Genomic DNA, 25,344 nt, shown 5'->3' on the forward strand with positions numbered 1-25,344 from the left:
CATGTAACGATGTCAGGAGATGGATTAAAGAACGTCCTTGGAAGATGCGTAAACATGTGTCTGTCTTCTCTCGCGCCATGTACATCACGAAATTGAAGTTGCAACGTGATCACGCCACAAGAGGAAGCCCGTGCTTCGTCAAGGAGCACTTGGACATTTCGACGTTCCATTTTACCAATGACATGTATAATGTTTTCTGGAATACTGTCAGCAATAACGTTTAGGGAGGTGTCATATTCGAAATTGTCTCATATTAAAAATTTTTGTGAATTTGTGATGAAAAGTGTGTTTGTTTCTTTGTTGTTGAATGCGGCGTAACCTTGATCCAATGTTGAGCTAAATGATAAGTCCATGAAAGTTCAGCAAGTCTAACCTTAGACAGACAAGTCTAGAAATTATCGTTGAGACTACTAATTATGACATAACTGTCATATGCAAGAAATGATCAATGTCGCGCTGGGCCATCGATCTAAGGCAATATGGATGGGAGAACCAACTCCCTGAACCTACCCAAGCTACCCTATGAAATGACTATGGGGTGCTGTAATCCTTGTTTCCTGTTTATGTAAACAAGGAAGTATTCCCAAGTGAGTGAGTGAGCTTGGTCTAACAGTATACAGTTATATGACTGCGTGTGAGACTGGTCCGTGAGGGAAGCGACAGCCGTAAGCCCTTGTTATATCATAGGAGTTATGTAAGTAACGCTATGACAGCTTTGTGAAACCTGCCCCAACATCTGTCGCACAAAGCGATCTTAGCACCAAGAATGTCGTAGGTTTTTGTTACTGCCGTTTAATGATAGAGTTATTTTACGGACGCCGTTTTTCGCAACATTCCAGCAAAATCACGGCGGGGAACACCAGAAATGGGTTTCACACATTGTACCCATGTGGGAATCGAACCCGGGTCTCCGGCGTGACGAGCGAACGCTTCAACCACTAGGCTACCCAACCAACTTCGCTTCATGAAACGAGCCTCACTTCTCAATATTTACCCACTCTGGTGACACGCCTACGAGAATGGTGATGGCAAACCTTGAAACATCTTCATAGGCCCCTGGCGTGCCCAAGGGGCGCGACTCTGTTTGTTGAATTGAAACGCCTGAGTCACCCTCCAAGTCTCACCATTTGGTACCAATTCCAGAGAGGTATCAGTTCTAAGATAGTCGTGCTGAAGTCTGGAAGCTGGCGCCGGTCGTACAAGTGTTTTCCGACTCTCACTGGGGAGGACCAGTAAAACATCTTGATGGATGTATATAAAATCAGCGTATTAATCCCCCATATATCACGCCTCAACACACCAGTGACTGTATACACAAGGAAAATGTATCAATCAATGAAAATAACACACATGTGAGGTCATGAACCGCGGCACCAGCTATTAAACATGCTGCAGGCGATCAGAACCGCCAGACTGCTCCTTGTAAAGTTGGACATAAAACTTGAATCCCCAGAATTGATCTTCAAGTGTTTATCGGTTGCTTTCTTCGGGGAGCAATTCCAGAACCATCAGCGTACATATTTCGCAGGAAAGAGTGTCGACTTGATTGATTAAATAGGGTGTATTTCATCCTTGGTCTTGGTCCGTCCTACAAAACCATTTTAGGTCTCAGGTTGTCCAACAGTTGAACCAGTATTAATACACACTGTAAAAGGCATTGGATCAAGTTCACTTTATGACTTAGTTGACCGGTGTCTTTGTGAACTAGTGGCATGGCGTGTAGATTAGGACAACCGTCCAAACGTCAATGTTTCAAGTCAGATGTGAACTCCCTGTGCCTCTTTCCTGAAGAGGGACGGTGTGGTAGTCTAGTGGCTAAAGCGTTCGCTCGTTTCTGATGTCCCCTGTCGTGAGTTTGCTAGAACATAGCTAACGGCGGTGTTAAATCATACACACTTACTCGGTTCTGAAAAGAATGAACTTCTGACGGGTGATTGTTCACTATTCAGAGCATTGGAGGCTTTAATGATAAATGTGAGTTGTCAGTCTTCAAATACCATTTTTCTGACATTGTTTGAAAGAACTTGGTACAAGTGACAGCTTTCAGGCCTGGGAGAAAACGGCAGCTTTTACCTACGGACCATGGACGAACCTAAGATGTTTAGACCGGTATGAAACTACAGTAGCTCGCTCAGATCTCTTACTGCCATGTTATACGCTGAGGTATGTGTCGTGATAGAGACAGGGTTTATATGCTGAAGTATGTGTCGTGATAGTGACAGGGTTTATATGCTGATGTATGTGTCGTGATAGTGCATGGGTTTATATGCTGAGGTATGTGTCGTGATAGTGACAGGGTTTATATGCTGAGGTATGAGTCGTGATAGTGCATGGGTTTATATGCTGAGGTATGTGTCGTGATAGTGACAGGGTTTATACGCTGAAGCATGTGTCATGATAGTGACAGGGTTTATATGCTGAGGTATGTGTCGTGATAGCGACAGGGTTTATATGCTGAGGTATGTGTCGTGATAGTGCATGGGTTTATATGCTGAAGTATGTGTCATGATAGTGACAGGGTTTATACGCTGAAGCATGTGTCATGATAGTGACAGGGTTTATATGCTGAGGTATGTGTCGTGATAGTGACAGGGCTTATATGCTGAGGTATGTGTCGTGATAGCGACAGGGTTTATATGCTGAGGTATGTGTCATGATAGTGACAGGGTTTATACGCTGAAGCATGTGTCATGATAGTGACAGGGTTTATATGCTGAGGTATGTGTCGTGATAGTGACAGGGCTTATATGCTGAGGTATGTGTCGTGATAGCGACAGGGTTTATATGCTGAGGTATGTGTCGTGATAGTGACAGGGTTTATACGCTGAAGCATGTGTCATGCACGCACCCACTCTAAAGCGATGGTCATGAGTCTGGAAAGACATTATTCAAGTACGAAACTATGGTAAGCAGCACTAAACAAATGTTGGCTGGTTCCTTCAGCAAATACTGGGAACCACATCGTAGGGATCAGGGAGGGTTGTGTTTTTGTTGAAGATTTGAAAGGTAGCTGGGGGCAAATCCATTCACACACGTAAACACTAACAACTGTATTTTGAACTGAATCCTGTATCTGACTGCAGTGTTTGATGCAGAAACTTGGACCCTTCAATGGGAAACCCATCTTACACGTAACATAACAGAGGTAACACTACGGGTGACGGTGTTATTTGGGACACGTTCAAACGGACGATCTCACTGCCGAAATGATCTAACTAGGTGAATGAGTATAGCATAACACCGTTGTTAGCTATATTCGGGGGAAACACATTGTACCCATGTGGGGAATCGAGTCCGCGTCTTCACCACCGACAAAAATCTTTTGCTGGACAAACCTCGGGAACTTATAAGACACCACTACATGTGTACAAAGGGACCTCCTAGTCATGAGTTGCACGGCATGTAATTACTCCAACATGTGACTAAAAATATGAGCATAGGCCTAAAGACCCAATTTCCATGTCAGCAGACACTTACGACAAACAAGGACACTTTTGGAAAACAATGAAGAGACTCTGGATCAGAAAGTAAGCCAAATTGGGATTCGAACCAACAAGCAATCCGTTGTGCCTGCAATCGGAAATCTCTCTTCCGTTTATTGCTACCACATAGGCTTTGTGGTTTTACAAATACTAAGCATGCTTGCTGTTGGTCACATCCCCTGTTACGTGGACTTTAAGGTTTGTACAAGTAAATCATGGGGTATGGACCATCAATCCAGTGATGAACAGCATGAGTATCGTTCTGCCCAAATGGGATAGATGAAATCTGTCAACCAAGTCAGAACACCTGAATGCCGATCCCGTTAGTCGCCTTTTACAAGCATGTGCGACTGAAGATATGAATGCTAGCCGGGATCTTCACTGGGTGGATCTCCAAGGGACCAACACATTTTATAAACATTTAAACCAAGTAACAAAATAACAAGAAGAAAGTAACTGAACTGGGAGTTTTATTGGAGAACCAAGCAGGTATAGCAGTTGTATTAATTGCCAAGGTAACACAATAACATTCTATCAAACTCTGTATGAAGTGGAGGTAACAGCAGTAGTGATGCTGTAGACAGTCTCCAAGATTGGTTCTTTGTTTTAATAGGAGCTTCATCAAGCTCTTGATAGCAGTTTCTAACAAATCTTGCTGGGTGTAAACTAGATTGCAACCACCAAAGTCAATATTCAGATGTCTTAAATAAAATGTTTATTTGTCATCTTTGTGCACATGCTTTCTAAGAATCTCATCTGAGATGCTGTGTTGAGAATTCAAGAGTTTTGTACACTGGGCATTGTTCAAGACTAACACTGAACAGTTCAGCATACTTGACACTGTTGAACACTGTGACAGTGAACAGTTCAGCATACTTGACACTGTTGAACACTGTGACAGTGAACAGTTCAGCATACTTGACACTGTTGAACACTGTGACAGTGAACAATTCAGCATACTTGACACTGACCTGATCAGTAACTACAGTAAGTTCAGTACATTCTATGCTGTGTTGATAACAATGCACAGCTGGTCCATTCAAAATTTGAGATACTTTGACACAATCAACAGTCCAGCAATAAAGGTAATAACAGAGTATTTCATTTTTTTTTCTCTCACATATTTCATATTGTGAGGCTTCTGTACAAAATGTAATTCCTCATAAAATAATTCAACAATTAACCATAAAATGCTCCTCATTTTTAAGTAATTCTGCAAAGCTGTACATATAATACATGAAACTACACAAAAACTGCAAGCTAGCAGATACTTCCACACTTAATATTCAGCCAGTGGTGAAATTGCGACAGAATAAAAAAAATAACCCATGTCAAACATCAAATTACCTGTGCATTGGTGAAATGCAGACAAAGGGAAATAACTCTTGCAGGATCAAAACAGAATCTATACATACCTTTTCACAGAGACATCCATGCATATGTGTAACAATTTACATACCAGATGTCTAAGACAGAAAGGAAGTAATAATCATGGTGCTGTACAGATAATAAAGACCCAAACAAATCATAGCCACCTGCTAATTGTTGAAGGCCTCTGAGAAGATAGTGGAAGGAAACAATAATACTATAATAGTAAACACCTTCATAAATTCTGATCAGTGACAGCAGTCATTTTCAACCCAGTTCAAAGGACCAGTGCAAACCACCTTATCTCATTCATCCTCAAGACCTGCTGTTAACCTACACACACTGGCTGAAATATTTACCCGTTGACACTTTCACCTGTTATTCAGTTCCTTGTTTTGTGGAGACGTAATGCATTGAGAATTATAATGTGAACTTGTATCATTTGGACATGACCTAAACCCAATAGCCTACTCTAGTTAAATGGTTTAAAAATGCTGTTTTAATATTTCAGTTATATCACAGAGTGCTCGTGGCAGGACAGCCAAAGATATCATTTTGGGGAGAATGGAAGAAGAAAAACACTATCTGGCATCCCAAAGGGACAACTCAGCAGATGGAGGTGTCTTAAACAACTGGACCTTCTGTCACCAGACACATGCGATTTTTGAAGATTGCATCCATACAAATTGTATTGTTGGAGTGAAGGAGTAATCTCATGCTGCTTTTAGCAATATTACAGCAATATCACTGCACCAGAAATGTCTTCACACAATGTACTCCTGTGGGGAATCAAACCCTGGTCTTCAGCATGGCCAGCGCACACTTTAACCATCAGGCTACCCCATTGCCCCTTGTACAGTAAGAGTATATATTAGTCTTAGGAATGAGAAACATGATACACAATTATGAAGAATCGGTAAACACTTCCTTTCTCAAAAATAGGATGCTCATGGAACTAGAAACATTCTTTCCACATCGTGAGAATGTTTTCAGTTCAATGTAACTTAAGTTTAGAACTAAAGACCTTGACCATCAATTTTTGATGGGAGTCTACTCTTATAAATATGTTTCCACCCAACAGAAACTGTGTATATCCTTGACGGGTGGACCCACCAGAAGACAAATCACTCAAGTGACCTTGAAGGTTCTTTAAAACATAAGATTTAACAGGGTATGAATTGTACATGCTGGATCAGTCATTACGTACGACTTGACTAATGCACTCAGCAATATTCCAGCTATATGGCTGCTGTCTGACGAATGAGTGTGAGTGTATGGTTTTACACAAATTTTAGCAATATCATGGCCTGGACATCAGAAAAGGGAGTTCACACATTGTACCCAACTGGAGAATTGAGCCTGTGTCTCCAGCACAACAAGCAAACACCTTAACCACTAGGCTACCACACAGATCTGCTTGACCAATGACACTTAAAATGTGCACAGGGAAGGTAAGGCAGCCACAGACAAAAATCGTTGAGCATTCTCCAATTCAGCCAGAATGCATGGTTTTCTTTATTTATAAAGTGAATAAAACCAACCACTCAGTCCTATGCAGGCTAATATGGGGGGTTTGTGTGGTTGTAGAAGAAAACCCCCCATGATGCTGAATAGACACACCAAAGGCATTTGTATGGTGCTGGTAGCCCAAGGATCAATATCAGGGGGAAATCAATATTATCAGCAGATCCCGTCACATCGCAGCTGTGTCTTATTATCCACAACCCGTAGCCCTTTAGTAGGGAATCAGGTCAATTTCAAAATATGGCATTTTCTACTGGAACTGTATTCCTGAAACTGGTCCATTATGAAATTCTGAGCTATGTTGTACTGTGGTCATTGTTGTAACATTGGTGGGTAAAACCAGCAAACAAACAACAGACCTTGAAAAATTGATGATTCTGGAAAAACAACACGTACATTGCATAAAGACAGGTTTGCACTTCATGCTGAATATGAACGAGATGACAGTGATGTCAGGTGTAGATATAAATTTCTAAGAAAGCTGGGGTGCATGGTTTACTTTCACCCGATTTCATGAGAGTTTCAATGGTCATTTAATACATTTCATGACAAAGAGGTGGTGCCCCCCCACTGCCTTTAGATGTGTTTGTGAAGACTGGACGTGACCATGACAATGGATCCCTTTCTTTGTTCTTTGAAGACTTTAGTAAAATAAAACAGCTAGAAACCCGTCAACAGCTTTGAAGTTATATCAATCAATGATACCAAGTTATACATTTGAAGAATACAAACTTTGGTCTGTCCTGTGAACAAAATTGAGCACTCTACATGAAGCCAGGACATGGACTGGGATTCTGAGATTGCTGATGTCCAGTTAGTTTCATGAACACAAATAAGCATTATGCACAGCTGTTACATCAAAAACTCTGTACAACAAGACTGATCTGAAACTTGCTTCATGTCCAGATGACATCTCCACAAATGCAGGATAGTCAAAACATTTACAATGTTCAAGGATCTGTACAATAAATTTAATATAGCGTCAAGAAAATATACATTAAATGTTTGACACTGAAACAAGTAACGTCTCAACATATCAGAAATCTGAATAAACATTTCAGTTTCTTTGCGAAGTTTTCCCATGGAAAGGAAAAGTCAAAGTAAGATCCAATGTTTTCTCCTAAATGTTCCGAGAATTCTTAAGAAAGACATTAAAGAAACAAGCTTATCCTACAACTGTTGTATATGAAAGCCTACAGCAGCTGTCTCACACTACTATGAACAGTCCAATGGCGCGGATGAAAGCAGAAACTGTCTCTTCTTGCTCAAATAGCCACAATCTTCAGCTTGGGAAAAAAAGGCATAACAGACAATCCTCTGATGGCTTATCAGAAAATCTGCCTAGAAACTGTTGCTCTACTTCTTGAAGTGTGAAATGCACGAGAAAGCAACAGCTTGATACACAGCTTCACCACAATGAGTCTGTCCAATGCTGTCAGATAGTCTTGGGAATAGTCTTGGGAAACAAGCACTCTGATTGGCCATTCAAAGAGTCAAACAGGCCAATCACTGCCCACAAGAATCATTCAAAAATGCCCTTAACAGTACACAATTCACACAAGAGCTTTTCTCATTGGTCAAAGAAAAGTTGAAACTAGCCAATCAGCATTTAGATAGTGCAACAGATAAAGCTTCCTGCTGTTCTTGGGTCAAAGCTCCCACACAGGCCTTGAATACCTCTTCATTGGCCTGAAACAACAAGGAATGAACTCAACACTCGTACACCTCATTCACAAAATTCTAAAACTTTCAAATGGTCAAAGCAAAGATATGGGTCTTCGGTATGAGACAATTTTCTGTTCCAGTGACTGCAAAAAATACCCTTGCCTTGTTTGTACCATGTGAATCACCCAATTGGAGCACATATATGATAACATTGGCTTTAAATCCAGTCAGGCTGACAAACAGTATCTTGTAACTTACATGAAATGAAAATCCACAAACTTTACCTTCAATGAACATCTGTTTGCATCAGAGACATTACCAAAGCCAATAGATTGTGTGCAGTGCTTAGGCTTTTCAGTCAGCAGCTCAACGCATTTGGGATGAGAACTGTGCAGGACTACAGGCAGTGTCTCACTTGGCAATAATTTTATGCATGAATAAAATACACCCAGAATTATCAATGTCTAGTGACTGGAAGATTTCCCCATGGAGTTGAGATTTTTAATACAGGGTAAACATTGGGATTGACATCCAATAAATGAGGGCAAAATACCAGTGTCTTGAGCATGTACTAGCTGTGTGGATGTGTGTGGGACGTAAATATCCTATAAGAATAAATCAATATGAAGAATGTCCCCGAAATTCTGAACATAAAAATACTATCTGAGAAATTAATCTGAATCTTTGATCACAAGATACAATACAGAGAAAGCCTAAAGGTCTAAATCATAATGGGACACCACAGAGTTCATGACCATGTTCTGGAATGAAATCTGCCTTTTTCAATTTAGTACTACTGATCAGTATTTTTAGGGAATCAGGAGTCACAATGTTTCTTGCCTCCTTATTTACAACAGATCAATTTGTCATAAACAGAATATATGAAATAACATACGATAGTTAAATATCCTTTCCTGCTTTCAAGTCTCAGTCCTATCATTAAGCATCAAGATATTCAGGCAGAATAGGCTCTATGATGTCTCATCACCGACATTGAAAGCACAGAACTGAACAATCTATGAACTGGGAAAAGCTCAAGAAGCTTGTTTTTCACTAAAACTATTTCAGAAAAAAGCCTTTAATACTTAGTTTAAACAAGAGTCATCAGAAGATGACATATCCCCCCGGCCCCCATATGTTTGAAAGGACAAATAATCTGACAGTTACTCACTGTTTTTTCAGACTGAGTTTGAATTGTTTCCATGGAATTCATGAAAATTATAAATGCCATATATCTGTAATCATCAAAGTCACAATTTCAAGATCAATGGTTTTCAAGTTGTGCTCTGGATACGAAGCCCATTCCTCCATTTTGTGACGTTTCCATAGAAACCAAGAAAATAATACATCACAAAAACCTTTAAAAACCAAAAGGCACCTCTTTGGGGTCTGCCACACATATCTGCCAAGTTTTACTGACAGATATTAAGAAGTTTTGGAGTTCTGCTCTGGAAAAGAAACACACCTCTCACTTTTCAGACAAGGTCCAAAACGTTTCCATGGAAACCGAGAAAATAATAAATCACAAGATCCTGTACATAACAAAAGGCACCACTATAGGTTCTGATTAATATATCGACCAGGTTTTGCAGAAAAATACTTAGTTTAAAAAATCATTGCTATTGTCAAAGCTACCTTATTTCTTATCATTTGTCTTATTTTGATAAAATAATTGTAACTGACAACACTTTTACTTTCTGTCAGCTGTGACCCAACCCACCAACTAACCAGGTTCAGTCTGTTAATAGTACCCAGACCATGTATGTGCCATCTACAGATCTACAGTCAGAAAATGGAGAGTACAGATAGTTTACATTGCATATTCACAAGTTCCCTGCAATACCTGCATAGCATTAAGAAAACTGATGATGTAAGTAACAAAATTTATTAACTTATTTTCAAAAATAGTTCTGATAAATTATAAATGTGATAAATGTTATCCTTACACTGACGTAAATGAAAGGAACTGCTGAACTATCATCTTTTTTTAAGAAACCACAAAATATCGTTTCTATCCCTTTTTGTCTCAAAAAGGACACCCATCCCTTTGCAATCACAGGAATAAAAATTTTGGATCAAGTTAATGCCTTTAAATCATGAGAGTTACCTTCACTTGATTGACAATCTGCAGCATTCTTCCAAAGACGGCATGTGAGGTGTCAACAACCTCTTTACATATTGACTCTGCGATGATTGCCACTATACGAGGCAGGTTCTGGCTGTTTTCTCCCAGTATGCCTGGATGGTTCCTAGACACACAGAAAATACTTCACAATGTGTTCACGATTAGCTAATAACACTACTGGGAAACAAAGTTAAGTTGACCAGCGCAGAGAACCTGCTTACGAGTAGGCGGTGCATGGCAAACCCATTTGATTTGTGAAAGGAAGACCAGATGTTGGCTTGGGCACGTGCAGTGGATGATAATGAAATTGATTCCACGTGTAGCTGCACAAGCCTTTCTTATAAGACTGTCACATGCTTCAACCATTGCACTTGATCGCTGGCAACACAAGGTCCCTTTGCTCACAATTTCAAGCGCCAGTGGACTTGTTTGCAAACTGGGATGTCATTGAAAGAGAACTTCAGTAATGATACATGAACTGAAAAGCATCATTACAGAGTTAAAAAAAGAACTGAACTAGGACTCTCTCCATCTATATGGCACTGACCCACTGAAGATGTTCTATTTTGACCAGCACAAACGTATCTACTTACAGCGTGAGCAGGTCGCACATGTAGCCATATATGTGAATTGCTTCATCCTCATCCTCTGTCACAGGCAGCCAGAAGATGAATCGAGGGATCAGCTCATCCACATTCACTTTGGAAGCGTTATATTTGCAGATTTTAGTCACTGCCGATATGGCATTTTCTGTTGCGTTCACATTAGATGAGCATTTAGATTCGGGGTCCTCGATCATCTGTACAAGCCTTGGAATTGCCTCTGAAAAAAGAAAACGTCACATACGATTGGACAATTTTCTAACGGTCATTCATATAACTGTTTAACACTGTTGGGGACCCCTGAGATTATCCAAATCATGGTTGGGGGTGTAGTTGCTGGTGGAGGTGGGGGTGGAAGGGCCCCCCTCCCCAAACAAGTCTGTATCTTATATCAAAGGGATTGAGATAGGTACCCCTGGGCTTTTTCAGGCTTTGCTTTTATTTAGAACACTGCGAGCACTTCCAAAATAATGCCTTATTAGAAATATTATACTAATAGTATCTTCAGTAAGAAATTCATTTGTACTTTGTGAAAGTAACACATCACCAAACAGGTCAATTAGGTTAATTTTCAATAACATAAATATAACAAGAGTCATCAGAAGATGACATATTCCCCCGGCACCCACATATTTGAAAGGACAAATCATCTGACAGTTACTTGATGTTTCCTTAGATTAAGTTTGATTCGTTTCCAAGGAAGTCATGAAAAACATAAATGCCATATATCTGTAAACAGCAAAAGGCACAACTTCAAGATCTGTCTCATATATCTGCCAAGATCTGTTGAAAGATATCAAATGGTTTTCCACTTGTGGTCTGGAAACGAAGCCTATCCCTTCATTTTGAGACTAAGTCAGAAATGTTTTCATGGAAACCAGGAAAAATAAAAATGCCAAAACATTGTAAATAGCAAAAGGCACCACCTTGTTGTCTGCTTCAAATATCTGCCCTGTTTTGCTGTATGATATTGAATAATTTTCGAGCTGTGCTCCGGAAACAAAGCCCATCACTATATTTTGAGACTTAGTCAGAATCGTTTCCATTGAAACTGGGAAAATGATAAATTACAAAAAATCTGTAAATAGCAAAAGGCACCACTTTAGGCTCTCCCCTACATATCTGCCAAGTTTTGCTGTAAGATATTTAGAAGTTTTTGAGATGTGCTCTGGAAATGCAGCCCATACCTCCATTTTGATTACATGCTGAGGGGGATAACAAGATAAAACCCAGGAAATTCTTTACGTTAACTGGATATTCCTTTCCTTGAAACTTGCTCTGTAGTGATAAATGGAGCTTTTAGATGATTTGGAATTTTCTTCTCTCATGTAGATCTTGTGTCTATTATTGAGAAGGGGTGTACCTTTGTCAGATGATTGTCAACATATCCACAAAGCCAGGACAAGGTCACCAATTAACATTCTCTGCTTCCATATTTAATGAAGTTCCAGTTGTGCCATTTAACCTCCAGGTGTCATACATATGTAGAACAAGATGCACTGACCCTTCACTTGTTCTCCTTAATACAATGGGCAAAACTCTTGTCATAAACTAGCAATTACACTTCCTAAACTGGAAGGATATCCTTATAGCTAATATGAAATACAGAATTATCACTTTCTCCACAAAACATATTTCAGATGTTTTTGCTACTTAGCTGAAAACCATGAATCTGAGTTTTGACACTGAGTGAGTGAGAAAGTTTAGTTTAACGCCACCCTTCCGGTTATATGGCAATGGTCTGTATATCATATATATAAGTCTGGACCACACAATTCAGTGATTAACAACATGAGTATCAATCTACACAGTTGGGACACAATGTGTAACCCAAATCAGCGAGCCTGACCCATTGGTTGCCTCTTATAAGCACGGGTTACTGAAGATCAATTCTAAGCCACATCTTCACAGATCTTCATGAAACTGACAAACTAATAACCACATTTGGGATTTGAAATCAAGATCCCCAGTTTCTGGGATCCCAAAAGAATGATACCCTGCAGAGCAAATTGATGCCTCCAAGACAAATGGGCCAACTGGGTCCCTTATGAGCCTGGAAGCAATATATCTCTGCAGTATGTGCTGAAAGTTCCAAACCATATCATTCTACCTTTGCAGACTTCTACTTAGGTATTATTTTCTCATGTGGGTTGACTCCACCAAACGAAATCCATTTTACTAGAAACAGGATAAAAGTCACAGACTGTGTACTTGATAATACTATCTTTCTGATTCAGTATTTCTATTATTTTGCTTTCATGTCTCAGTCCTATCATTAAGCATCAATATATTCAGACAACATTGGCTCTATGATGTATCATCACTGACAATGAAAGCATCTGAAGACATGTATATTTCGATTGATTTCATATATTTCAGGCATATTCCTGGCATACCACAACTTATGATATCAAAACCTGAGCCCCCCAGAAACCCCATAAAACTATTGCAATGATATGACTACAAGTGTAAGAGCAATCTCCATTTCAGGTGGCAATATTGTCAGAATGCAACCAAAAAAACAAACATACTTAAAAGACAATTATCACTTATCTATGACATAATATATAACTTGCTGATTGTGCAAAAACAAATAAACATGAATCGAGAGGGCAATATTTTGTCCTTGGGTTTACTTCCCTCAAAATGAGGTACCTGGGAGACTGAACCCAGTCAGAGCAGGTGGGCATTCACTCAAGAGTAATGAAGACTTTTTACTGGCTGGTTCATTTGCCGATATGCAGAAGGCTCATTGTGAGAATATAAAGATGATCTGTTTGATTGGCATTTCAGAAGTATGGTCAGTAACAAGAAAGTACATTTTTTTTATGGATACCAACTTCTATTGCATATGATAAGGTTTTCAGTCACTCTGTAATTTTTCAAACATTGTATTGTGATCTAAGAGGACATGTGCAAGACTTATAATGTATGTGAGCTTTCAACTGTCTCAGTCCTATCATTAAGCATCAATGCATTCAGAAAATACAGGCTCTATGATATATCATCACCGACATTGAAAGCATTAAGTTGGAAATTGGTGTTAATATGTAACTCAAACTGTTGAATGATTGTATTGTTCCTGTTGTGAACGTATTTAATCAATCATGAAATTTCTTACTGAAAAGTTTCAAATACATTTAACTTCAAAAACTTTGAAGGGCTATAAAAGTGAATGTAAGTTGTCTGAAGGAATACATTTTCTGCATTCTAACACTGAATACACATTCTCAGAAATTGAAAATCCCAGAATGGTCAACATGGACATAATAACAAACAGCTGACATAAGGTAGTATATTTTTCAGTTTTTCTTCATCATAAATATCGTCTACGAAACTATCCACCTCACCTGCACAAGCATCAGCATAAACATCCTGCCCGAACTGGGCCATGACACCGATGCCATACGCTGCCGCCTGCCGTACCTCCGTGGACTTGTCTACCAGGGAGTCCAACATGTTCCTCAGGAAGAACTCCTGATACTTGATGGAGATCTGTCAACAATGATGAGTCAGTCACTGTAGGCATGGTAACTCAAATGGGTGGCAGGTACTCTGGAGACACTCAAGCTATCAACTACCCAGCTTGCTTGGACTGTTGCCTCCATGCACTTACCTGCTTTCATGTCTCAGTCCTATCATTAAGCATCACTACATTCAGACAATAAAGGCTCTGTGATATATCATCACTGACAAAGAAAGCATGAGACTAAGATTATAGGACTGCATAAATTAGCTGACTAAATTTGGCTGTACAAATACTTGTGAATTTGTGTATTGTTTAAGTCAACTTTTCTTTCACTGCAACTTTGTTACTGTTGCTTGTATCAATATAATACTTTGTCTTCATAACAAGAGCTTTGATTTATTGTTCTCAGAGTGCATTAGTTGCTCAATACCACAGTAACTAATTGACAATATTCAAGCAGCCTTTACGTAGCTGTCTCTAGACCCGAGAATACACTCGAATACAATTTTGAGCAAAGATCAGTGTCATCGAGGTTTGACTTTATTACAACTTATAACCTTGTTACCAAGCCAGATCACAGGATATGTGGCTGCAGTTTACTTGCTTGGAACCAAATCCGACACTTAATCCCCACAGCGATACCATGTGTAAGTACCAACTTACAGGTCCAGTGTGTTCCAACACGTCATCCCACACACACAGAGCCCACTGTCTGTCCGGCCACGACCGTGCTGGGTTCTGCAACAAAATACCTCTTGGATGTACTGACTGGAAATGGCATGATTCTTATTATTGGTTCCTGAAAGCTGATTTAATAAGCTGTTTGTCAACGCTTCACTTAACAATTTCTGGATACATAATGGCAGTTTGTACATAATCAGGTCTGTGCTAGAAAACATAGTGACTGACATTACTGACGTGAATGTGTGCAAATGGCAAACATATCGAGAATGAACCTTGTCAGTGATCCTAGCAGTTTGATCCTGCAAGGTCTCTCTCATTCTCTTCCCATAGAGGTTACTTGTCATATCTTTCTACAAACATCTATGCTAATATGGCCATATTTCCAGAACATAAAATCCCCCAGCAGCAAAAAATCGTAACAAGAATTATCTCCCTTCTTTCTATCTAATCATGATATATGTTACATCGACTGAAATCCAATTTCACTACTACAAGCAAACGTGGGGCCACAAATATTCCTCCTCTGTCAGGGTCTTGTGTTGTTGTGACACATGATATATTTCATGGCTAGCTAGTGCATTCTCAGCGAGGGCGATGGAGACACCTTTGTCCCACAATTACAAGGCCAAGTTTTATTTAGAAGACACATTTGTGCATTGTGCAGGGAAAAAGGTTCTAGTTTTCCAAAACCACACTGCGAAATTATATCTCATTGCAACCAATCAGAAATCCTGAACACTCACACCATGAAATGGCCGTAATAGAACACAGGTTCGTAAGAGGATATGACAAGTAACCTCTGTGGGAAGAGAACTGGCCCCTCTTACCAGGACATTTATTCGGGTTTGGGGTTTGGGGATTTTGGGGTTTTTTTCCAATTCATTTCAGTTCATCACGACCTACACCTCATCTGTTCTAGTGCTCTATCTATTTATTTGTTTACTTTCTCAGTCAGGGCTTACTGAAATGTGATAACTTGTTTTGTCTTGTGTGAATTATGATGTAACCAAAATTTGGGATAATAAAGTACCATCTTATCATATACCGGACAAAAATAGTTATGGATATATGCAAATTTGGAAATTTGTAATGCTGATTTATTTATTCATTGATTGATACACTGATAAAATATCAATCATAAAAATACCAAATTCCCTATCTTATTTTGTCCAGTATGTTTATCCATGCTCAATATACATGTGGCCAGCAATGAGTCTGTTAATTGTTACTGCTACAACTAATTGCAGTTCCTCACCAAGAGTTTGACAAAATGTGGCATGATCTGTTCAAATATTGGCAGAAAGGCTTCTTTGTGGGTCCCAAAGAAAGAATGGATGATGTCGGATATTTTGCTGAGTATGTACACGTCTTCATCATCCTGAAAGCAAGGAAACCATCGATGTTATATTCACCTGACAACTCCGAATACTCACAACAGCACCACAAGTATTTCACACCCAAACTTTTCTCTTTCCCATTCTTTTCGTGACAATGTCTGCACAACTGATGCCACCATTTGAAGTGTGGTATTCTATGATTGGCGTTTGGTCATAAATTCATATTTCTCCAACTATGACAGACTTTCATAATATATTAATCTGAACTGGGCAATTCAGTCATCAATATTATACAACTGAATACATTACAACACTACAACACAAATAAATTACCCAAAATAATGAACTTGGCTGTCTGATATAAACGAAACAGATTACCAAAGTGTCCCCAAACAACAAACACACTTGATCGTTAACCCAGCAGAAAGGCTTTAAAGCTTTTGTATCTGACATTACTTTGTTTAAGAAGGCGCACAGCATTATTCAAGTGTAAGATGGCAGCCTGCAAATTATAGAGTTTGGTCAAGACAATCTTGCAACAATCTATGCTGTCAATGTACAAAAACACAACCAGCCAAGGTACCAATTCAGCTGAAGCCTAGCTTCCTCTGACAACAAGCAGAAGTTGCTAGGATATTCAAACTCTTGTGTTTTCAGTATTGTCTCACCTCATCCAAAAGAGATTCTTCCACTTGTTCATCATAGTCCTCATCCTTTCGCTTCTCTGCAACACACAGTAAAAATGTTTGTGACAATCATCAATAAACAGTCTGGTCAATGAATATTAAGTGAGCAAGTGGGTTTAGTTTTCTACAGCTTTTAGCAAGATTTCAGCAATATCACGTCGGGGGAAACCAAAAAAAATGTGTATCACACATTGCACCCTTATGGGGAATCAAACCTGGGTACTTTGGCCTGATGAGTCAATGCTTAAACCACCACACATCTCCATGAGCGAGCGAGTGAGTGAGTGAGTGAGTTTAAGCTGCACACAGCAATATTCCAGCTATATGATGGCTACCTGTAAATAATCGAGTCTGGACCAGAAAATCCAGTGATCAATGATATGATCATTCGTCTGGAAACTGGGAACCAATGACGTATCAACAAAGTAAGTAAGCCTCACTATAAGATCCTGTTACTTGCCTCTTACAAGCATAGTTGCCTTTTGTGGCAAGCATGGATTGCTGAAGACATATTCTATCCCAGATCTTCATGGGCACCAAGGGATGTAAAAGTGAGCTGAGTGTCAACTAGTTCCTGTCAAGGAGTTGAGCATCAGAAATCATCCTGCACAGGTCACAATAACCTGAGACCTCACCTTGTCTCTCCTCCTGTCGTGACGAGTGGTCCTTCAGCAGTTTGTCTATAGACTGCACCAGCTGTTTCATGTACTCATCTGTCAAACAACCCTTGCCCAGCTTCTCCACACACTAAAATAGATGAGATCCATCTCACAATAAATCACTAAAACAGTATTTCTTGCAAAGTACATAGGCATTCAAAATGGCCATGCCCATGTATTGATGAGATTCAGCAATAAACATTTTGATGGAGTGAAAAAAACAGGGTTTTGAACCAGTTGACTTGGTCAAGTGTATCCCATTGTTCATTAAATGGACCATGTCAGCCATGCCGCCAGAGAATGATAAAAAAAGTTTCACTTGTTCCATTTCAATGTATATCATGCCTTGGCACCCAATTTAACTTCCATTTCAGTCTCCATGAAATGTGTTTTTGGAAAATATGCAAAAACAGAATCTGAAAGAAAGCAACGTACGTCGCATAGCTGGAGACACATTTCTACATGTTACAATTCTAAACAGCAGTCTGAACATAGTTAAGGCTTTGCAAAATAACTGCTAACTGGTCCATTGGGTTTTCATATTTCAGTCCTATCATAAAGCCTCAAAATATCTTCAGAGAAAATAGGCTCCATGATATGTCATCACTGACAATGAAAGCAGACATAAATTTCCATCACTGTTTAATTATCCTCTACAAATCTAAGACTTATGACATTGCACAGAACAGATGATTACCTTTCAGCAAACACTGCAAAGACAGCCAGAGATTTAGGAAACCAATGAATATTTGTGAATGAAGGTTCCTGTGAATGATATTATTTTCCACACATATGGCCAAATAGGAAAAACACAAAACATTGCCATTCTTAAACTTTTGGAACTTATGAGAACCATTGTTTTGTGCTTTTCCATTTGGGTTGAAATACTAAATTGAAATACTAGGTGACAAGGAATTTGTCTCTAGCATATTCATTACTTTTAACCCAGCAAATGGCAAGCTGTTATCCACACCTCATGCAAATTACACAGCATACTGTGTGCTCTGCAGAGGTATTTTGCACGGTGAAATGCCTATATTAACTTTCTACCCCAAAAATGTGTGCATCTTCCTGCAAATGCAAACTAAGCACAATTGTGTTGACATTAACCCCCCCCAAACAAAAAATCAAACCAAACAAAACAAAAAACCAAACAAAAAACTGTCAGTGAGGTATTGAATTAAGTCTACGTTTCTAAATAATGTACATGAATGAATTTGGTGTATTGTATAATTCCAAGATGTGCTTTCATGTCTCAGTCCTATCATTAAGCATCAATATGATCAGACAACATTGGCTCTATGATGTATCATCACTGACAATGAAAGAATTTCTATTTCCCAAACATTTCCGACATACTCAAATAGTCAGAGCACTGTCTCAGAAAACTCAGAATGTAAGAATGATAGTGTGTAATATTTGAGCATATGCATTTCAGTCATTCAAAAAGCTCATTGATCTCTTGAAGAAATCCCCAAACAGTGCCACAAGAAACATATAAAATCATTCACTCTTTATGGCGTCAAAAGGCAGTCTTCCGTGAAATTTACTTCCTATTTCACCTTCCAAAATTAAAAGTACTTAATATACAAAATAACCTCCAAGTACTTACAAATTAGTAAATCTCTTAACGCTGCAACACAACTCATTCACAGAGGACTGACAACCCATAATCTTTGTGGCTCATTGGTTGTTTTCTACATTATTTGCAGATCAATATTCTCCAACTACTAACCTTTGCTAAAGAGTTGAGATGCTCAGGCAGTACTGTTTGCTCGGGTTCAATCTCAATAGCTTTCAGCAAGTTGGGACAAATAAAGTCCCACATCTGGGCAAGGTATTCTGGTCCACGGATACTGGCACATCCAATCAGAAACGGCAGACTCTCTGATGCAGCAATCCGAACATCTTACAAGCTAAGGATACATATCACAACACAATCCTTAACGGTTCATGTTAATGTGATCTCAGATATCTTGGGTATAAAACTTGATGGATCTGCCTTTAGGATCATGCATCATCAGTTTGTGAACTTCCAATCAGGCCCCAACACTTACCCTGAGGTAAACAGTACTAATCATTAAGTCTATTAAATTGATCTAAAGTGTGTGGCACAAGGCTATGGCAGCAGGGTACAACACTGAGTATATGGGTACATTAAATTAATTAAAGCACTGACTACCAAAGGTGATACATGTAGAACATCAACAGAACGACCAAAAACTCTCACACCTGGTATCCGGGGGATGATGTGATGTGGGAGCTTCTGTGTTGACATTTAAAATCAAGCTTTCATGTCTCAGTCCTATCATTAAGCATCAATATGTTCAGACAACATTGGCTCTATGATGTATCATCAGTGACAATGAAAGCAAAGATAGCTGACAAGATTAATGTGCCTGAAATCAAACTCCTATAAAACCCAGGAAGCCAACAAGGCTGGTAAGTGAAAAATGTTGCTGGCCCTGTCAACATGTAACCAGCCCTGTATTAAATATAGGATCTGATATGTGCAAGTTAGGGTTTGACTGATCTTGAACTAGACAGATGTTGTCTAGCTACCTCAGTTTGTTAATTACTTTTGAAATATTTCTCGTAGTCATTGACAGACTCAAATATATAACCTTGGAAAACGTATTAAAAATACTACTATAAAATATTGTTCAAGGCCTGCTATATAACTAGCAAGAAACGGGCTGCTTGGCAGATGCTATTTCCAACACGGTGGTGAAGGATACCATCGTGAAAGTAGAACTTTAGAAGTGGTACTAGCGTCTTGACAACTTCCTCTGTGTATGGAGCGAATGCCTCATCCAGCTCCCGTGCATAGCACACCAACATCTGACAGGCTGTTGCCTTCTCCTCCAGACCCGCCGTCCGAATACCAAAACTTTGCTGCAAGAGAATTCATGTGGAACTGAATTCACATGTTATCAGATTCAAGACAGCCATGTAAAAACCAGCAACTGAAAGCAGCATGACTATGACATGCAATCACTGTCACGAAGTCACACATGTTAATGTCTTACAAGTGCAGTGAGTGAGTTTAGTTTTAAGCAATATACAAGCACTATCAGTGAGTGAGTGAGTTTAGTTTTAAGCAATATACAAGCACTATCATGCCAGGAGACACCAGAAATGGGCTCCACACACTGTACCTATGTGGGAATTAAACCCAGCTCTTCAGCATGATAAGAGGAGACTTTAGCCATGAGGCTACCCCACAGTCCCTCTTACAAGACTATTCAGATAGTGAGGTCACAGTATGTGTTGTTGTCTGATATTCTCGACTGTAGCCTAGCCTGGACCCGGCAAACCAGTGACTGATATCATGAACAACTATCAATGGTGTCAGGTTATGTCTATCAACAAATGTATTCAGTTGCCTATGAGGACAAACCTAAATTGCAAAATTGCCTACAGCGCGAGGACTCTCAGCTTTCCGTGAGTCAAGCAGGGTCTAGTAAAATTGCGACAGTGACATTAGCATTGTGAAATCACAACTTTGAACCATTTTGATGTCATACGTCAAACAGTATTACACTGGTGCAATATTGCAGCAAAAATATTATACTGCAGTACCGTCAATGGGTGAGAAATAAAAGTTCATCTCACCTGATCCCCAAGTGTAACAAACTGCCAGTCTGAGTCATTCTCCATGGCCTTCATATCTTCACCTGAAACACAGGACGCCATCATTTCTAAAGGAAGGCTCATTCCAACACTAATTTCTGCCTCATTAAAACAGCTAATTTTATTTGTCACAGAACACACATACACTTCTCTTAATATTTCACATCACTAGTTGTGATGATGTCAAAAGCAACTGCACACCCCTTCAATTTTGAAAGGACAGGTCAAAGAAATATTTGATTGAAAGTATGGCATGAGTGGAACTTTATTTTTGTCATTTGCGGCATTTTTCAAAGTACTGGCGAAACTGTGAACTGGATGGTTGCACTGGCACTGTTATCTGTACATCATGGATGCTAATGTAACATGCACTTGATACTAAGACTGAGTGAGTAATCTATTCAGCTTTTAGCTATACTCCAACAGTATCATGGCAGGGGACACAAGAAATGGGCTTCATACATTGTACCCATGTGGGAAATCAAACCCAGGTCTTCGGCATGACGAGTGAATGCTTCAAGCACTAAGCTACAATGCTAAGCCTGAATAAGAGACAATGTTACATACTATCAACAACTGCAACCTCTGGCTTAAGAGAGGCTGCCTTGAGCACTGGCCCCATCACAAGTGGTAGATACTGCTGGAAATCCTTCCCTAGTATCTTACACATTCTTGCCCATGCTGAGATCATGTACGATATCTGAAAAAATAAACACAAATGAACTTGCCTCTTTCATTTAAAACTTGCTTGGCTATTATATGATACAAGAAATTTCAGGTGAACAGAACACTACCAGCATCTGATCAACAATCCTTACAGTTAATCACTTAAGCTTTATGTAGAATTGTGGATAACAAAAGTCCTGTTTTTTTTTTGCTTCTTGTACAATGCTGCAACTTAGCAATATTCCAGCCGTATAATGGCAGCCTGTAAATAATTGAGTCGGGACAAGACAATGCAGGCATCAGAAGTATCAATCCACATAGATGGGATATGAAAACACACCGTCAAGTATAAGGAAGCGAGTGATGCAAGGGAGATAAATCCTCACCTGTGGGTCATCGTCCGCCATTTCCTCCTGGTCCATTTGTGTCTTCAACAGCAGCTGCATCACATCATTACAGTCCTGCATAAACTGAAAAACACAAACACACATTACATCAACAGTATTATTTGTATTCAAATCAAGCAATCAGCTGGAAAACCTGGTCTTGTAAAAACCTGTTGACAGCATGGATGAATGTAATTGTTACAAGACAATTGAACCATGAAGACTATTAAAACATCATGGCAAGAGTCCTGAAGGAAGGTTACGTATAATTCTAAACCAGATCTCAATGCCTAAAGTTTGGAACAACTGAAAACAAATGGAAAATGTTAAAAGATGGAACATTCTCCTTTTGCTACAGCAGAACCACCCAAAAACTCTGAGGGACATTGAAATAAGATTTATACCAGTCCCCTGGACTCAACCAATTACTAGTAAACAAGGATAAGTTGAGCACTGACTGACAACTGACCCATATTAGCATGTATGACTGTCAAACACTGGTGCTTGCCACTGGGAGCGAAGGGGCCCAAGGTTGTCAAGTGTAGTCCTAATGTTACTGACTTACTACACTGATCATGTGAGTCTTATGAGCAAGGCATGTACAGCTACACAAGGAATGAATTTCATCATCATGCACTGCATGTGTACTAGCTTACATCTGCTCTCCCTTTCACAAACCAAATGGGTTTGCTCGTTGCTGTTCACCCCCTAATTCTCGTAAAAGCATTCTGTGCGCCACCCAACTTATCCTTGCTTGCCAGTAAGTCAGTTCTTGATAAACCACTCACCCTCTCTCTTCCAACAGCCAGCCCTATAAGACTGATGCACTCAATGGTTTTCCCTCGTAGTAACCGTAGCTCAGTCGTTGTGGCATTCTGAACGATATACTTCAAACATGGCATAAACCTGCAGAAACATGGAAACATTACATTATCATACGCTTCCTACATGAGGCCTTTTCCACAATCAGTTTCACCACTGATGAAGTTTGAATGACTAAGTCACAATGCCACCAATGAATAAAAGAAGCCTGAAGACCATGAAGAATGAGGACTTGTTTTTATGGATATACTTCTTTATTCTGTATAGGCAAATAATAATACTATAACGAATATTATACAGCTCTTAGTAGTTGTATTTTCCCTGAAAAAAGCATATCTTAATATCTGCAACAGATACAAGCTTCACACATTCTCAATTAGATGGTTCAGATAATAAATTCTAGATACGTCAAGTTGACTGTCAACATTTAGAAGGTCCGGATAATAAATGCTAGATACGTCAAGTTGATGGTCAACATTTAGAAGGTTCAGATAATAAATTCTAGATACGTCAAGTTGATGGTCAACATTTAGAAGGTTTATATAATAAATACTAGATATGTCAAGTTGATGGTCAACATTTAGAAGGTTTATATAATAAATTCTAGATACGTCAAGTTGATGGTCAACAGTTAGAAGGTTTATATAATAAATACTAGATATGTCAAGTTGATGGTCAACATTTAGAAGGTTTATATAATAAATTCTAGATACGTCAAGTTGATGGTCAACAGTTAGAAGGTTTATATAATAAATACTAGATATGTCAAGTTGATGGTCAACACTGATCTTCTCACCTATCATAATACTGTAGGAACTTCTCCTCTGCAGTGTCTGCCACAGATGCTAGCGTTGTGACAACTTGTTCTAGTACAAGCTTCGTACCCTTTTCCAACAGCTAAAACAAATGCAAAACCATGCTGATTACATGTACAAATACTATCTCCAAACAGTTACACAGCCTTGCCTGAAGTGTCCACTTACAACCTCTTGCTCAACACATTTATTCTTTGTTGGCTAAGAAAGTGTACCATCCTCAGAAAAAATTCACCTCTGAACAATATTCATTAAAACGCTTCAACATCTACCTCTAACAGTAGTAAACACATGTTCAAAACAATGGTTTTCACTTTAAGGCAAAGAAATTTAATTTCAATGTAAGGCAAAGAAGCTTAGTTTTTCAAAAATGGACCCAAGTAAAAATCACTGAGTGCACAGTGACTATCACACCATCCTTACTTACTTCCTTCAGCTTGCTGTTGAGAACCTGTTCCAGCTTATTTACAATGACATCAAGGTACGTGACAAGTATATGCTTAGGACAGTCTTCGCTGAAGTTGACGAGGGCAGCAGCACCGTGCGCCTGCACACGAGGGTTGGCCTCATCATCCATGATCTGGAGCAGCTCTGATACTATCTGCATAACAACAATATTTCACCATTATGTGCCTGTCAATCAAGTTCACAGTAACTATGATGAATCAACACTACATCTTCCAGGGTAAAAATTTTTGGATGCCACAGTAAATAATGAGACAACTATATCATTCTGCTCAATAATTTAAAAAAATTTAAAAAAATATACATTCATGATCTTTACTTTTGCGTTCAATTCATAAGATAGATAAGACAAAATTGTGGCTGATATTTCAAGCAATAATTGGGATGAAAGGACAATTAATGAACCAACCAATCTGATTTCAGCACTGAATACAAGGGACTGTCCCATGACTATCACAAATTATGTTCACTTGGTTATTACACTCTGATCATTTCGTCACTGCTGAAACTTGATATATTTATATGATGTTAAAATACCTGAAAAATAAAAATGTTTGAAGCATTCATATATCCTTACCCTCTGATGGAACTTTTTCTGAAATGTTGGCCCAAAGTCTGTACACAACTGCCCAATGGCATTACATGCAGCGTATCTCACCCTAGGATGCTGAAACAAAGATGAAACAATGTTTGTGGTTGCACAAAGCAATATTCTAGGTATGCAACAACTGTGCGCATGGATGATATTACTGGGACAGTAACATAAATTTAAATGAGTGTGTCAGGCTTAACAGTAATCAAGTTACATCAATGCATGTCAGCTAAATGAGCATAAAAGTGATGGAGGTCTCTGATGTTTACCACTTTCATAAAACCAGTAAGAATTGGAGGATTCAAACAAACACATGTTCCTGGTACACAGAATGGACTTAACTCAAACACCAAATTGTGGCATG

General features: G+C 39.1%; 1 protein-coding gene across 1 annotated transcript in view; it reads right to left on the bottom strand.

Moving 5' to 3' along the window:
- Nucleotides 1-3,935: 3,935 nt before the first annotated feature.
- Nucleotides 3,936-25,344, bottom strand: part of LOC137281886 (importin-5-like) — a 53,124-nt gene continuing 31,715 nt past the window's right edge. Inside the window, exons 12-28 of the mRNA XM_067813575.1 lie at nt 24,966-25,055; nt 24,351-24,524; nt 23,905-24,005; nt 23,075-23,192; nt 22,287-22,370; nt 21,802-21,934; nt 21,217-21,278; nt 20,340-20,496; nt 19,337-19,509; nt 17,578-17,689; nt 16,925-16,980; nt 16,175-16,297; nt 14,899-14,973; nt 14,117-14,261; nt 10,758-10,986; nt 10,147-10,288; nt 3,936-8,063 (exon numbers count right to left, since the gene is read on the bottom strand). Coding sequence (XP_067669676.1) covers nt 7,977-8,063; nt 10,147-10,288; nt 10,758-10,986; nt 14,117-14,261; nt 14,899-14,973; nt 16,175-16,297; nt 16,925-16,980; nt 17,578-17,689; nt 19,337-19,509; nt 20,340-20,496; nt 21,217-21,278; nt 21,802-21,934; nt 22,287-22,370; nt 23,075-23,192; nt 23,905-24,005; nt 24,351-24,524; nt 24,966-25,055 — 2,061 coding nt within the window. The 3' untranslated portion in view covers nt 3,936-7,976. The remainder of the gene's footprint in view (nt 8,064-10,146; nt 10,289-10,757; nt 10,987-14,116; nt 14,262-14,898; nt 14,974-16,174; nt 16,298-16,924; nt 16,981-17,577; nt 17,690-19,336; nt 19,510-20,339; nt 20,497-21,216; nt 21,279-21,801; nt 21,935-22,286; nt 22,371-23,074; nt 23,193-23,904; nt 24,006-24,350; nt 24,525-24,965; nt 25,056-25,344) is intronic.

Source organism: Haliotis asinina, chromosome 4, assembly GCF_037392515.1.
Source record: "Haliotis asinina isolate JCU_RB_2024 chromosome 4, JCU_Hal_asi_v2, whole genome shotgun sequence".
NCBI classification, from domain to species: domain Eukaryota; kingdom Metazoa; phylum Mollusca; class Gastropoda; order Lepetellida; family Haliotidae; genus Haliotis; species Haliotis asinina.